This window comes from Lepidochelys olivacea (genome assembly GCF_965140295.1).
Source record: "Lepidochelys olivacea isolate rLepOli2 genome assembly, chromosome: 3".
NCBI lineage: Eukaryota > Metazoa > Chordata > Testudines > Cheloniidae > Lepidochelys > Lepidochelys olivacea.
In genome coordinates, this window is record NC_140413.1 from 10,595,466 (window position 1) to 10,611,802 (window position 16,337).

General features: G+C 45.7%; 1 protein-coding gene across 1 annotated transcript in view; it reads left to right on the forward strand.

The window, feature by feature from the left end:
• Positions 1–5,037: 5,037 nt before the first annotated feature.
• GATA4 (GATA binding protein 4) overlaps positions 5,038–16,337 on the forward strand; it is a 44,646-nt gene continuing 33,346 nt past the window's right edge. Inside the window, exons 1-2 of the mRNA XM_084622950.1 lie at positions 5,038–5,271; positions 8,073–8,911. Of these exons, the coding sequence (XP_084479076.1) occupies positions 8,422–8,911 (490 nt within the window). The 5' untranslated portion in view covers positions 5,038–5,271; positions 8,073–8,421. The remainder of the gene's footprint in view (positions 5,272–8,072; positions 8,912–16,337) is intronic.

A 16,337-nucleotide genomic window follows, 5' to 3' on the forward strand; every position in this document is an offset into this window, starting at 1 on the left:
TGGAGTTCAGGGACTCCGAGATTTAACTTTCCATTTCCCCTACCTGTGGGCGTGTTTGGGGGATCGGGGTGGAGAAAGGCCCAAACTGCCATTGACCTCTCGGGGCGTGTAGCTCCGAAAGCTCATGCTCAAATAAATTGGTTAGTCTCTAAGGTGCCACAAGGCCTCCTTTTCTTATTGACCTCTCGGGGACCAGGATCGGGCCGCTACTTTGTCTCTCCCGTCTCCTTTTCATAACCCGTGAGCTCTGGTGGCGTGGGAGGTGTGTCCATCAACCGCACTTTCACGAAGATGGAGTCTGTTATTTAATGTCTCTATTGATTTCCTGCTTCTTTTTTTTCCCTAGCTCGCCCTGCCCGATTAGTGTGATTAATTAGGGAATTCGGGCTAACATGGGGAGTTAGGGAAGGGTCCCCTTTTGATTTGTCACATAGTACCATAATAATCCGGTGTAAAGGGCAGCCCTGCATTTATTTGTGTTATAGCTGGTTTCGCAAGGATTCTGCTTTCTTTTTCTTCACCCCTCCTCCCCACACAAAGATTTTAATTCAATAAAGCCCCCTTCCCTCAAGATTCAGATTTCAGAGTCAGGATTTAGCCTCCGCAGAGGGCCCGATTCCGCAGCGGTTCCTCAGACATTTCCACTCGGGACATTAGCTTGGATCAAGTTTCTGTGATCGGACCCCCTATTTTATTACACCCCGCCCGGCCAGCGAGACGAGTATAATTAAACATGCCTGTGCAACCTCGATTTTTCAGCAGTGCTGCGAAAATTGATCATGTTTAAGAGTCACAGGAGCAAAATCACCTGGAGCTTGGTGTTTCTTCGGATAGGTTTAATGTTTTCCTCCCTTTTGGGGCGGGCAGCGTTTCCTATTTGTTTCGTGTGAAATGCTACGATTTAATACAGAACTTATCATCGAGTCTATAATCTATAATAGGCATGTATATGATGCATACATTGTGCATGCATCATAACATTATATTACATACATCTATATTAGAGATGGATGCATCCATTATATATAATATGAATGCACGTAATGGACGTGTATACAATATGTGCTGATGCGCACACAGACACAGGTATGTAAGGATATAATATGCATGCGTGGAATAATGTATATATGCAGCCACACACATCTGGACAGTGCTTTTGTTGCTAGTCTGTACTGAAATAAGCACCTGATTGCTGGCCTGGTTTTTTGCAACCTCTTCGTAGTGAAAGACTTTATATCGAGGTCGACTGCATGGTCCAGTCAATGTACCGCGTAACCCTAACCGTTCACAACGTTTAAATACGTTTAAACCTTCTTTTTTCCCCCATTCAGCCGGATCTTAAAAGTTGTCTTCATTGTTCACCAGCACTCAGGAAACCTGGTTTCTTAAGCGTTCTCTCCGAGAGGCGTTGCTGTCCTAATTTCTTCTTTTGGTCCCCTTCCAAAAAGGAATGCAAAGGCCGTGACTTCACCCCCCCCCCCAAAAAAAAAAAACTGAAAGGGAGTGGCAGACTCATTTGTCGAGTTCGGTTGCAGGAGGTCTCGGCCCCCAGTTTCATTGTGAATGAAAATGTATTTTATCATGGCTAGGGCGTAGCCAAGAGATTCCATCCGGGGAGAAAAGTCATTTCTGTGTTAATCTCCCTTGTAGAGATACAATTGCTAATGAATCATATTTGTCAGCACTTTACAAAAACCTGAAAGACAACGCTATATTTTATTCATTAATAGGCCGCTTGCCCCCTCCGAGATTATCCAGAGAAAACTGCCCACCCTATCGCTGCATTGGATTTCTCTCTCTCGTCAGTATCAGTCGTTCCTGGGATGTAAAGTGCGAGATATTTTATAGGGAATTCTATTTCCCTTGACAGAGGGTTCGAGTCCAGCCTCACACAACGCCTGTAACATTTATTTTTGTTATTATTCCTGAAATACTCCCGAGCACGCATCTGACAGATTGTGAAAGTCCTGGAACAAGTCCGGAGATAAAGCGAATGCAGACAGGTCCTTGAAATTTCCCCCGCTCCTGGCAACCACGGCAAACTCGTTTGTTTAAAAAAGAAAGCATTAGTATTAAACAGAATCTCCATCAGCCTTAATAGACTCAGGTCCCAGTCAGGCTGCGGAGAAAGAAAATACTCGCTTGGGTTTCTGAGAGCAGGGGGGAAATACACTGAAAAGGCAACTATGTCTTCGTTAGAAATATATTACATATGGATACACAACTGCTTCAAGAAATACGCACAGATCTATTTGACACACACGTACACATTATCTCTCTCTCTCTCTCTCTCTCTCTGTGTATGTGTGCTTATATATATAATATTCTATATGCATAACATATAGTATAAATATTGTATATATTTGTATATATTTCTTTATAATTTATATATATACGCACATATATATTGTATGTATATATACACCACATAGTCAAGCGCATACATATATTTATATATAATGTGTGTCCGTGTGCATAATATTATTCTATGCATGTTTGTATAGCTATAATATATTTAATATATAATAGTATCGTATAGTATAATAGAGAGAGAGAGAGAGTTTAGATTATACAGCTCTAGATATGTAGCTGTTAGGTACTTATTATGTGGATTATAAATAATTTCTTCAGATTGTACCTGTAAATAGGAGGAAGGTTGTGTATGTGAGTGGATAATATACACACTTCCATGTACAATTTTAAGACATTATTTCTAACCCACGAAATAAGACTAATTCTGAAAATAGCAAATCGAATCAGCGTCTCCCACGGAAGCTCGCGGCGTAGTTCGAAATGGATCTGAATTTCACCCAAACGCTCTTTATTTTTCCACTAAACTAAACAAACAAAATCACCCATCATCCCAACGAGCGAAGGATCTCCGACTACGGAGTTTTCTCCTGTTCTGCTGCTTGAGACTGTTTTTCAGTTTTAATGGAAAAGGTTGCAGGGTGGCTTCAGAGTGAGATTTCTAGTTTGAATCCGAAATGCGTTAAGATCAGTTTGTTTGTTTGTTTATTTTTTTAAAAAATCAGAATTTCTTTGGAATTTAATCGGTTTCGCTGTTTTGTGTTTCTTGGATTTTTAAAAAGTTTCATCCTTTTACAGCTGCCCGACCCGTTTACTTTCTTTAGCGTTCAAACGAAGATGTGTACATCCATTCGCTCCTAAATTAATGTCCCAAGAACTTTTAAAACGTGTGTGTGTCTTTTGCTTTGTTTTGCAATTTAGGAACCATTTCCCGGGTTCTTCGGAGAGGAAGAGCGCAGATCTACCCAGGCTGTGTTCTCCGTGCTTCATACACAAGATTGGATTTCTAAAAAGCAGCCAGCGTGGTAAATTAGATTAAATTAGGCTTGTGCAGTTCTTGACATTGAAAGGAAGAAATTTGTACTTTGTCAAAACTACAAGGCTAAACAAAAGCATAAGCCCGAGAGAGAGAGGAGGGGGGGGGGAAACAAAACAACACCGGGTTGCGTTGTAAAGAAAGGAACAAAGAAAGAAGCAGCCGCGGAAAAAAAAGTCGAAACCCGTCGCGCTTTCTTTTCCGTTGCGCAGCGCTTGGAAGCCGAGCAGAAGCCAGTGGTCAAGCTGAGGCTGGTCGCTCAAATCTAGTCAATTTGCTACTCCGCCAGGTAGCGAGAACACCAGCGACTTCCAGCGTTTACTAACGTCTCCCGAAGTCACGTTTTCTTTTCTTGCTCTGAGTCCATCTAGCCGCCGGACCAGACCGAATGGGACGGTCCCGTTTGGCGGCGCGGACCCTTTCGCAGTGGGATCGCGGTTTATCTTCAAGAGATGGACCTCATGTGAAACAAAACCCCCCAACTCAAAGCCTTCTCCCCCACCTGAATGGGATTTTCTGGGCGGTGTGTTGACTATAACCTGCCTGGTGGGGATCAGATCCCTGGCTGGGAGTCTGGTGGTTTGGCTTTAACAGAACCGATGTCACCGAGCTCTCAAGAGGCTGCGGCGGCAGAGGACACAGAAATATGTATGTGCCTGAGGAATTCGCTTACTCACTAATACAGGCTTGGTTTGATATAGCCCGTCTTCCCTGTCGAGTAGCAACGCTTCCAGATATTGGAAATCAGTCATTTGGCATGATAAAATGCTAACCGCGTGGAGGCCCGCTTGAGCCAGGATCTATGGCTGCGGCTGTTATCTGAACCCGAAGGCTAGGTGGGAATAGATGGCTATTTTTATGTAACAATATTGTTCTAGGATTGCCCTATTAACCTTTAGACCTGCCGGGGAGGCTGACATGTAGCCGTACATCCCTTGCATATGTGCATAGGCAGACATGCGGGGCTTGTTTTTATTTTTGTATTTATTTATTTGCAGAGCAGTTATTAGAGGAGAGGGTGGACCCAGCTCGGACGCTGACACTAACAACCCACTCCTCATGGCTCCCAGACCATCTTTAGAGTTGGAAACATCCCTGCAGAAATGTCACCCTTTGGCCATACCTCCCTTGGGCGTCACTGGTTTATGTGCTGACCCTAAACTGAAAGCATCCCTTCCCTAGGGGCCTGATGAGAAGACCACTGAGGCCAAGGGGAGTCCAGTTTCGTGTCCTTTGGATCCGGGCCCTAGGACTGTGAACGCCATGGGAAAGTGGAATAAATCCTAGAGTGTTTTTGTGCGGCAAAGGGGACATTTATGGCTAGCGGGGAAGGTGTTTTCCTGCCCTCTTCTCCCCATTTCCCAGAATCCCGGCCCCCCAACCTGTGTCTGGATCCTTCATCCCATCTACAGGGGCCTGCACAATGACCCCCCCATGTTCCACAGCGTCCAGGCATAAACTGGGTCCCCGGGGAGGGCAACTGACCCAGAAAGCTTCATGCCGGGTCAGATCTTTAAAGCCCGTGCCTCCCTTTGGGAGGGATGCGGGGGGTCATAAGCTGGCTCCAGCTGAAAGCCCCTTCCTCTGCGGAGTGGAGCTGCCAGGGAAGAGACTGCTGGACTTTGGCTGCTGTGGGGTTTTTTTTTTTAAACAGGAATGAAGCCTGGCGCCGGCTGATGGTGCAACAGAGATTGCCTCCCCCGCCACGTGATGTGGGGAAACCAGTCACCAAGTGGGAGAGGAGAAGGCCAGTGGAGAAAGGGGGAAAGAGAGCGAGCGAGCGAGCAGGGAAAGGCTGGCAGGGCAGCACTTGGCCTCTGAGCCAGGAGGGGGAGGGGGGAAAGCCCCGCTTCCCAGTGGATCTCAAGGAGCTAGAGGTGAAAAGCCAAGCCAGGGGGTGCCCTAGCCCTCCGACACCCCCAAAGGTGGGTAGTTCTTTTCTTGTTACCTTTCCAGGATGTCTCAGCGTCAGATCTGCTCGTTTCTCGCAGCTACGGGGACCCAGATGCGGCGTGATCGCCTCTCAAGACCCTAGAAATCCGGAGCCAGCCTTGATTCTGTTTTTCAGGCTGTTACAAACGTTGTGATGAAAATCGCTCGCCCTCTTAGGGGCCTTTTCCCTGCTGTGGATTCGTTTCGGTTCTTGCCTCTTTGGCCATGACATGGAAACTGTCAAAGCCCCGTCACATATGGATCCCCCCCACCCCGCTAGGTTTCATTTGTTTCTGACACTGGGGAGGGGGCAGCCATCAGTAGATTTGGAGGATCGGGATAAAGGCCGATTGGGGTTGGACATTTTTACAAGCTCCCATTCTCCAGATTTATTCTCCCCTCCTCACGATTTCCAAAATTTCCTTCGTGTTAAGCTTGGGCCACCCTCGTTCATCTCCCTTGTCTCTCTCTGTCTTGCTGCTTATCTGCTCTTATCTAGGACTTATCTCTTTTGATTCTAAATTCACTCCTTGTGAGGTACGGAGAGTTGTTTTGGGGGGTACAGTGACCTGGTTTGGCAAACTGAAATAATATCAGAGAACTGATCCCCTTTCACTAAATCCATTTTTTTTCCAGTGTGTGGTATATTCGCCAGAACCCTAGCGGAAGGAAGAAGGCAAGGAGACATCAGACACAGACATACCATTTGATTATTCTTTTGGATACACTTTGTAATCTCTTTAGGAATATTTCACTTTCTACTAAAGATTAGCAAACTCTCAGGCTCTTCTGCTATTATTTGTGCCTGTCTCCTACCGCTTTAATCACACACAGAAATAAATGACACCACCAGAGAGGAAAGGAAATTAAAAAAAAGCGACCCACAGGACAGCTCTGAAGATTCATTTTTTATCTATTTAGATCACAAAAAGAAGAAACCGCACTGCTTAATTTTACCGCCAGACTTTATGTCTCCAAAACGAATTCTTGATCTTCTTTTCAGCTAATTAATAACATGTGAAAAACAATATCAAATTCGGGCTCTTTTTACTGCCTGTAATAAAAATATGGGGGAGAGAACTAATTAATTGCCATTCAGCTTCGAGTGTATTCATTTTTCAATATGCCTTAAACGTATTGGTCGTCTTCCCCTCCCCCCCCCCAAAAAACCCCAAAAACTAATTTCGATTGTATATTTGTTTGTAAAGGCCGGACAGTCTCGTTCACCAGTTTTCCAAGTTCTCCTTTGTTCAGGAGCATAAAGAATATTAGGAACTTCACGAAAGAAGTCGCGGCAGGTTCTGTTCTTCGGAATTCATTTTCAGAAATATCCACCCATCGGATCTGATTTTCTCCATTTTATCCCCCCCCCCCCCAAAATACGGTGTCACTTAAATACCCCAACAACCCTGTATCATTTCCCCAGACACTGTAAAGAGGAGACAGCAACGATCCAGGATCCGTACACCATTTCAAGCAACCCAACTCCCAGCAAACCTGCCCTTAGCATCCGAATCATTATTGTGCTGAATAAAAGTGACTTTCCTTGCTGGAAATGAGGCTGGTGTAAAAGGGCCAGGCCTGTGACTTTTTGGAGGCGCAGAAACTTATGTTTTAAACTAGTTTTATGGTAAAGTAGAGAGCACAATCTCTGTGTCTCAGACCCCTTTCGAAACCAAGGCAATGCTGCTATTCTTCCGCTTTCATATTGATTTTTTGTTTTGTTTTTGCGGCAAAATCCAAAGGGGTGCGTTGGGGGAAAATAGCGTTCATTTGCTCGAGGGCTGGCAGGTCTCTGGCAGCGTTGAAATTACTCGAGCTCTCCAGCGACAAAGCGATTAAATATATTTCTTTCCGGGCCGTCAGAACTCCTAGCCGATTTGCGTTTTAAAATCCCAGGGCCTGAGCCAAAGCCTAGAGAAGGCTATGGAAAATCTTCGCATTCTTTTTTCGCTAGAGATTTTTTGTTTCCTTTTACAGACGATGAGTTCTTAAGCAAAAGTCTCCCCAAGGAGCTGGCCGGCAGTTTTGCCTGAGGATTGGGCCCTTTACTAGTAGATGCCTTTAAAAAGTCGTTTTCTTTTAATCTCGATTATTTATTGCCAAGTTATTCCGCAGCGCTTCCTATTAGCAGAGCGGTTGCTACGTCAATACGGAGAACGGTTTCTTTTGTTTAAACACGGATTCTCCTGGAAACCAAACCGGATCATTTGCACTTAGATATAACCACTTATTTCATATTCCTACCGTCTCTCCCGCCCGCTCATGTCTGCAAATTCTTGGACTTATGCGCTCGTTTGCACTGCTTCTGTGTGTGGGTCCCTGTAGGTGTCCATGTATGTATGCGTGTGTGTGTTTGTATACATGCATGTGAATATATGTCAGTGTGCACGTGTTGTGTGTGTCTCTATCTCTGTGTGTGTGTGTCTCTGTGTGGTGTCTCTGTCTCTCTATCCTCTGGGGCCACGAGCGACCCCCCTCAAGCGTACGCTTCATTTCTCCCTTGACAGCTTCAGACTCCTGGTCGCCTGCAATCAGCCCCGCTGTGATTTCAGATCAAACACCGGGCTCGGTCACATTAACAACACAATAGGCCCAGTCGTACCTGAGGACAAAGGTTTTTTGCTCCAGGGGCTCCTGGAGGAGCCTTGGGGAATGCTCCGTCTCTCACCTTCCCTCCGTGACCCTCCTCCCCAGCTCTCTCTAACCTCCTTATCTCCGCAGGCACTCGGCTGGGTTTGTGCCCCCTCCCCTTCCTAACCAGCTTCTCCCCGCTCTGCTTTCTCCCTGCTAGGTGTGGGTGTGAGCCGGCCCGCAGGAGAGGGGAGGAGACTCCCAATGTTTAAACTCCCCAGCCCCGGTGGCTTTGGCTTGATGGATGGAGCCCAGGGGGAGCAGCTAAGGCGCTAGACCCGGCTCCGGCAGAGGACAGACAGCTCCGCCTGCGTGGAGAAGCCCGGCGTGGGAAGCCGGACCCCAGGGAGGACTGGGGCTTGCTGGACCGGGCTGAGCACTGCATGGTCCCTGGACAGGAGTGGGCAATAACCCCCCCCCCCCAGCAACAGAGCGTTGCGCTGTCGCTAACGTGGTAACCTGCCGCCCACTCTGGATTGCGTCGGGGCCCGGCCTTGCTTCGCGCCGCGATGTATCAGAGCCTGGCCATGGCCGCGAACCACGGCCCCCCAGCCTACGAGGGGGCCGGCGGGTTCATGCACGGCGGGGCGGCCGCCTCCCCGGTCTACGTGCCCACCACCCGGGTCACCTCCATGCTCCCCAGCCTGCCCTACCTCCAGAGCGGCGGCGCCTCCCAGCAGGCCAGCCCGGCCTCCAGCCACTCCATCTGGACGCAGCCCGGCGCCGAGCCCGCCGCCTACAACCCCGGAGCCTCCCACCCGCCCGTCTCGCCCCGCTTCTCCTTCTCGCCCGGCGCCTCCCGGGAGGCCGCCCCGTACAGCGGCCCGCTGAGCCGGGAGCAGTACGGCCGGGGCTTCGGCGGCTCCTACTCCGGCCCCTACCCCGCCTACGTGAGCCCGGAGATGGGCACCACGTGGAGCGCCTCGCCCTTCGACAGCCCCGTGCTGCACAATCTGCCCAACCGGGGCGCCGCGGGGGCCGCCCGGCACGCCAACCTCGGTAAGTGCCGCGCCGCGCCCCGCTGCCCCGCGAGAGCCAGGCTGCTAGCGGGGGGAAGAGGACTCGGACCTGCGCCGCCCGGTTTTGCGGGCTGCGATCCGGGGCTGGCCGGGCCACACCTCCCCCTCTGGCTGGCCTGCACCTCTCTGGAGAGACAGGGGTCCTGGGCGGATGGGGGTCGCGGGACTGCTGGGGGAGGTAGAGAAATGAGGTCCGAATTAGGAGCTGGCTGCTTAAGAAAACAAGGAGCGGCCCAAGGCCAACGCTTTCCGGCTTGGGTGCCCCAAGTTGTTGTTGTTACCTATTATTAAGTCCTGGTTATTCTGGCAGGGCCTGGAGACTAATCAAGAACAAGGCTCCAATGTGCTAGGGGCTGTACATACACAGTGTCTGCCCTGGAAAGTGTCTAAATAGACCGGACAGACACAGGAGGGAGAATGGGTATAACACCCCAGCAGAGTGAACCATGTCCAGTGGCCCATGGCATGGTACTGCCGCATTTTTGGGGTGTGTGGGTGAGTTAGGAGGGGATAAGCTGAAGGAAAGGGAAAGGGGAGGGCCCCTTGAAGAAAGCGGGGTGAGGAAGATGCGGCCGGGGAGCAGAGGAAGGGAAAAGAGTTGTTACATTCAGATTTACTTTTCTACATAAGTGGAAGGTGATGAGCACCCAGCCAGCTTCCACTGGCTTCTATGCGAGCTGCTGGGTCCTGAGTGCTTTTGAAAACGAAACCACCAATTTAGGTGCCTAATGTAGATTTAGGAGACTAACTTTAGGCCCCCGGGTTTGAAAAGCTTGGTGACGCCTGCTCACTTTTATTTAGGAGCCTAAATGCTGATTTAACATAAAGTGCACAGGTCTTAAAAAATCCACCTAAGAGGCAAACACTGTTGCCTCTTTATTTTATTTTGGAGAGAGAGAAGGGAGGGGAAAAAAGTGAATCTTCTGTGTAATCACAAGTGTATCATCTCTAAATCCAGTTTCCTCTCCATGTTCTCTCTACTGCCCTATTTGGTTTAGCCTCAGCTGAGGGTGGTGTAGTTTAAAAATAAAACACAGTACTAGGAAAACGATTTGAATTCATGCACAATGTGCCTGTAGGTAATAGTGTTTAGCACGAATTTTCCTCCTAGTCTAGTGTGAATTTGTACAATGCTCTATTAAGATTTTTAAAAACTTTTCACAAATAAAGGGAGTTATTGTTTGGGGACTGGGCATCTCAAGCTCTTGGAGCTTTTTGTTGCCGATACAAAAAAAAGTTTAAAAAGTGCCACCTGGTATTTTAAAGACAAAGCTTGCACCAGCCTTGTGGTGTTATCAGACAGTATTGTTAAGATGTGCAATACACAATGTCTGACATATTTCGATAATCTTTTAGACTGTTCCTAAAAATATCCCATATCTTCCCCCTTGCCCACAAGTAGCGAGTTAATAATAATTTTAAATACCACAACAAAACCAAATCTAGGAATACCTGAAGGCTCTCTAAATTATTCCATTCCCTGCATTTTTCAGCCCATCTTTCTTCTATGCATCTAACTTTCTGGGCCCAATCCTTACTTCTTAGCACTAAGCACCGATCCTGCTATCACAGTAGTTCCATTGACTTCAAAGCAGCTGTCCCTAGCAGGAAACACCAAACTTGTTCGGGTATGTAGGTTACAAGCTTTGATTCTAAGCTCTTAGAGGGTGGGGTTGAATTGGTCTCTGGGCCTTTGTACAGTACCAATTATATTGTCCAGCCCACCAACCGAACATTAATGATCTTTTACATTCAGTGCTACAGGAAAAAATTTTAAGTTCAAGACCAAGGCCCCAATTCAGCAAATGGATCTGTGCCAGTAGACCGCCTTGCCTATGTAGTGCTGTAATTTACATGGGGGTCTTCCTGGGTGGATCCAATTGCAGGATCAGGGCCTAAGCGAGTAAAAGATATTTGGGTTTTAAAATAAAAAGTACTAAGTACAAGTGACTTTTTATGTTAAAAAAATAACCCACTTTAAAATATGCATGCGAGCTGGGTATGAAAAATTTAAATTATGTTTTATAACCGCGTGAAGTTCAACAATGATTGCTTTAAATGTAACCCCCAATCCAGTGATTTAGGGCAGTGGTTCTCAATCTTTCCAGACTACTGTACCCCTTTCAGGAGTCTGATTTGTCTTGCGTACACCCAAATTTCACCTCACTTAAAAACTACTTGCTTACAAAATCAGACATAAAAATGCAAAAGTGTCACAGCCCACTGTTACTGACAAATGGCCTACTTTCTCATTTTTACCATATAATTATAAAATAAATCAACAGGAATATAAATATTGTACTTACATTTCAGTGTATAGTATATAGAGCAGTATAAACAAGCCATTGTCTGTAGGAAATTTTAGTTTGCACTGACTTCGCTCGTGCTTTTCATGCAGCTTGTTGTAAAACTAGGCAGATATCTAGATGAAGACCTCTGCATACCCAAGGGGTATACATACCCCTGGTTGAGAACCACTGATTTAGGGCTCAAACCTCCATCTTTGCTCAAGTTGAATTCCCACTGGATTCCATGGGAGTTTTGCCTGCAGGACTTAGCCCCTTAGTATTTAAATGGAACAAGGATCATTTCCAGCTGGGTGGCTTTTCTAACCTAAGGGGATACTTTGCGGAGACTGTACTTTTCTAGGTGTTGGTATGAAATGTGGAAAAGTTGTAGGAAGGCAGTTAACAAGCAAAGGGAGAGATTCATTACAAGAGGGGAACAGCTGGTTAGAAAGTCCAGGTGAAAGAAATGAAATTATTGCAGGAAATCCGAGTGATAGGCACATATGGAGGGGAAAAAATTCACTTTATGTAGTAAGAAGAAAAGGAGTACTTGTGGCACCTTAGACACTAACCAATTTATTTGAGCATAAGCTTTTGTGAGCTACAGCTCACTTCATCCAATGTGAGCTGTAGCTCACAAAAACTTATGCTCAAATAAATTGGTTAGTCTCTAAGGTGCCACAGGTACTCCTTTTCTTTTTGCGAATACAGACTAACACGGCTGCTACTCTGAAACCTGACTTTATGTAGTGTGAAAGGAGATCAAGTCATGTTCAGTTGTCAGTAATAACATGAGTGAAATGCACACAGTCCAGTTCAACCATAGACTTTAGTGGGATGACTGGGTTCTGCTCTGTGTTTTTACAGTGCCTAACACAACAGAGCCCCTAACCCAGCTGGGGTCATTAGGTGCTGGCAGAATACTTGTATTTATTTGTTTAGTTATTTGCAAGGAGCTACACAAGATTGCCAAAGTGTAAACGAAACCATGAGCTGAATCCTGAAGTTTACATGTGCACGTCATTTCCATTACAGTCAGATTTGTGGGGAGAACAACACAGGCTTTATGACATTATGATACAGCGTGAGACCAAAACCAAAGAGCCTATATTTGTAGCATTGATTTTGAAAGCTGAACAATGGCAAGTTGGGTGTAAAAATCAATGACGGATTGGGTAAAATGAGTGGTTTAGGATCCTAGTTGGATTTAGGCTCAGGCACGTTTGAAAATGTTACCCAACATGGTCCCAAAGTGCCTAATTCACGACCTTGAAGGGTACCAACCTCAGAGCCTAAAGAGGGAGGATCAGGCCCATCCGAGACGGCCATGAACTTGATCCAAGCCTTGGTTTGATGAGGCTTTAATGAATTCCAGATTTAATGGTGCGTGAAAAGAACCCACTTTTAAGTCTGTTTTCATAGCCCTGTCAAAGCCAAAAGCCATCTTCTCCTTTTGAGCATCTGCTGCTGCTCTCTCCTCCGCAGACTCTGAAATTAGCACAGCCTTGCAACCTTCAGACTAGGAGCTGGGGGAAAGGGTTGTGGATTGGAGGAATCCACATCATTTAAAGTGAGGGAGACATCTACTGGAGTCAGGCCCCAAGATCCATGCAGGGAAAAGGAGAAACAAGGCCTGGAAGGTCTCAGATCTATGTAGCATGCAGGTCTCAGATCTATGTAGCATGCAACAGTTGTTTAAAAGTATGGACAATGGGTCAAATCCTTACCCTCTCTGCAACCTTATGGAGCCAGTTTTCCCTCTCATTTACACTGGCGCAATTCCTTTGGAATCAGTGGAGTCACTCTGGTGTAACTGAAAGGGGAGTATGATTGCACTTGGGCGTTACAGGGATTTGTCCGCTGGAGGGAACATTTATGTTCTCTTCATTGCAAACCAAAGCAGAAGTCTGGGAAGGGGGTTGTCTGAACGGGCAGATATTCAGCACAGCAGCAGCATCTGGAAAGATCAAAGCCCTGAGCAGAAACACAGCTTTGTAGGCAAATGTCTTCTCTGCAGCTGCTGTTTGAGATTTTGAACCAGATCCTAAGCTTTTCAGCAGGGACACTAAGATATTTGCCCTGTAGCATCTCCTGGGTGGTTTCCATGTGACTCATCAGCATTTGTCACAATCTTTTGCCACTGAAAGCACTGTAGTACAGTAACGTTCCCCACACCCCTTCTACAGAGGTGTCTGCTGTGTGTGTTACTGAACTCTAAGTACCCCAGCTTTACATGCAGAAACTGACTTATTAACTTACAGTGCAGACAGTGGAAAAAGGAAATGTATTTGAAATATGTTATTGCCCCGATTCTACAAGGTACATCCTGAAAGGTGTGGTGCATCCTCAACTCTCATTGTTTTCCATGGGGTTGGGCCTTATACCTATATATGCATTCATTTATATTGTGTCTGTAATATACAGAATCCAACCCTCATCTTCCAAAATTAGAGCTCCGTCCTGTAACCCTCACTCATGTCCACACTCCTTACAGACAAGCTCCCATCGGCACTGCTTATGTGAATAAATGATTATGCGCTACAGGGGTACAAAGCAAATTGGAAAATCCCATTGGAGTGAGTGGGCCTGCTTCATTGCTGTGGTATACCAGTTTTATGGTGGCATGACGCCATTGCCCTTAATGGACTTGCACTGTTGTGAAATTGGTACGACGGAGCCATGAACTGAGCGTAATAAAGGACAGAATTGGGCAAAGGGAGAGAAAGATTTAGCCCAGATATATAAATATTCTTTCGTCCCTAAAATCCCAGAACAGTGGTTTTTTACAAACTTTAAATAAGTCAGTAATACATTTGTTGTTATTATTTATTAATATATAGACCAAAATGGTGCATAACATGATACCATAACGTAGCCTACATTACAAGTTGTAATCAGTTGTTTGTGTAAACCGATAAAGGGTGAAGGGCATTAAATCTAATACTTTAGTTTAAAAGATAAAATTAGCTCGCTCTAGACACAGGTCTTTGTACAGATTACTTTAGTTACAATAATATTGAGAGGCCTTTGAAGAAATGGATCACTGGGACATGAATCTGTTTGTATTTTTATCATTTGTTTCCATCTTTTTGGGAAAAGAAGATAAAATCCTGTGATTGAGCTACTGTTAATTGCAGGCCGTTTATCGAAGGAAATGTCCCAGGCCTGATCCTGTATTCCTAGCGCACTCCCGGTGATGGGGAGGAATCCTGGCTCTGTTGAAATCAATGGAGCCAGGATTTCGCCCGAAGTAAACAGGGACTGTTTGTCCAAGCAGGATCAGATCTTGCACTTGTGAGCTCTTCGGTCATGAAAGATAGTTTCTCTAAAAATACCCTGCTGTTTGCAGGTGCCTCCTCACAAACCTTTGATGCAGCTAATTTGACATTGATCTCCTAACACTTAGGGTACATCTTCACTAGGATAACGGGTATGTTCTTAGCTAACTTGGGGGCCAAGTTGCTGAGCCCTAACCCATGTGGGTGAGCACTTATTATACAAATGCAACTCATGAGCGTAAAGCTACATCTACACTACAGATCCCATACCTGCATAGTTCCCTAGTGTAGACGCAGCGTGCACCTACAGAAGGAGTTTTGTGCCAGAATAGGAACACCGCCTGCTCAAACACAATTAGCAATGCCACTTGAAGCATTCTTCTGTTTGTATCACTGCATCTACACTGGGGATTTTGCCATCATAGCTATGTCACTAGGGGATGTGAGGTTTTCAGTTTTAAGTGTAGACCAGGCCTAAGTGACAACGGGGAGTAAGGGCTCCATAGTTTGGCCATTGGAATGGATAACATTCTATTCCAGGGTTGGATAAAACATATTAAAGATTGATCGCTGTAAAATTAAGAACCTTTTTTAAGTGGACACCAGTTCACATGAAAATGACAGATTTTTTTAAAAAAATCATCCTCTGTAAGGATAAGAAGAATATAATTATGGTCGTATTCACTGGTCCTGGTCCCGATTAGGACCCCATTGTGCTAGATACTGTAAAAACAGAGATGTTTCACACTGAAGAAATTAAATACATTAAATTAATCGCTCTGAAACCTGTCATTAAATAAATCAATTACTAAAATTGAAGCAATTAAATAAAAATCTTAACAGGCTCCAATGTAAGCAATCAGATCTGCTAGCACAGAGCCCTGCACCCGTGCAGGGTGCAGTATCTGATTGCAGAAATAGGATTTTAGGGAGAAATAATCCTGCAGACTTCATGCAAGCAGAATTCCCACTGACTCCAAGAAAAGCTTTGCCTGCATACGGCAGGGGAATAATAGCTCATTTCATGGGACGGCACTTAGTTTAATCCCGAAGTCCCCTGCAATCCACACAAATCTGGTGTCCCTTGTCGTTTCATGCTGAGAGTGTGACATGAGAAAAGTAGGATTATTGCTCTGAGGTTAGAGTGTGTTAGTTGCACTGAAGGAAAGAAGCTCACAGCACTGTGTGGGTTCTGCGGGGATAATTTTTTTTTTTGCGTCCTTCATTTTGGATCTTTGGACATTTTACGTCCTACATTTGGGCTATGGAAGGTTGAGAAGTGTGTGTGGGCCTGGGCTTGTTCTTTCCTCTCTCACCCTGCTGAAAAACAAAATTAGGGATCTGTATTCCTTGTGTGCACAGTGAAATAGGCTGGAGACTGGGGTGCACTGAGCATACAGCACTGGGCTGCTAGACTAGTCGGTGTCACTCGCTACGCGGGGGTCAGTTTCGCCCTGGTAATCTCTTGTAGGGCGGTGCATGTGTGCCGCTTGCATGCCTAAAGAACAAAGAAAATGTTTTGATTGCCGTATATTTTTTTAAAAGATCACAACGTTCAACTTAAATTGTGGAATTTTAAGACAATACAGAAACATACATCTCAAATTGTGATATTTAAAAAAAAAATTACGAAAAATATTTAATCATAGGTTGTGTGTGGGTTTTTTTTTTATATAGAAAACCTACATTTTGGAACTAAACTCCCTGCCAACGAGCCATTAAGCATTCAGCATGTTATTTCAGGCATAATGAAACTGACACGGCACTTTCTGTGAGCGAATTTTTATGGAGTGCTAAGGCAGTGTGGCGGCTGGTAGCTGTAAATTTGTCCAGCCTCAAA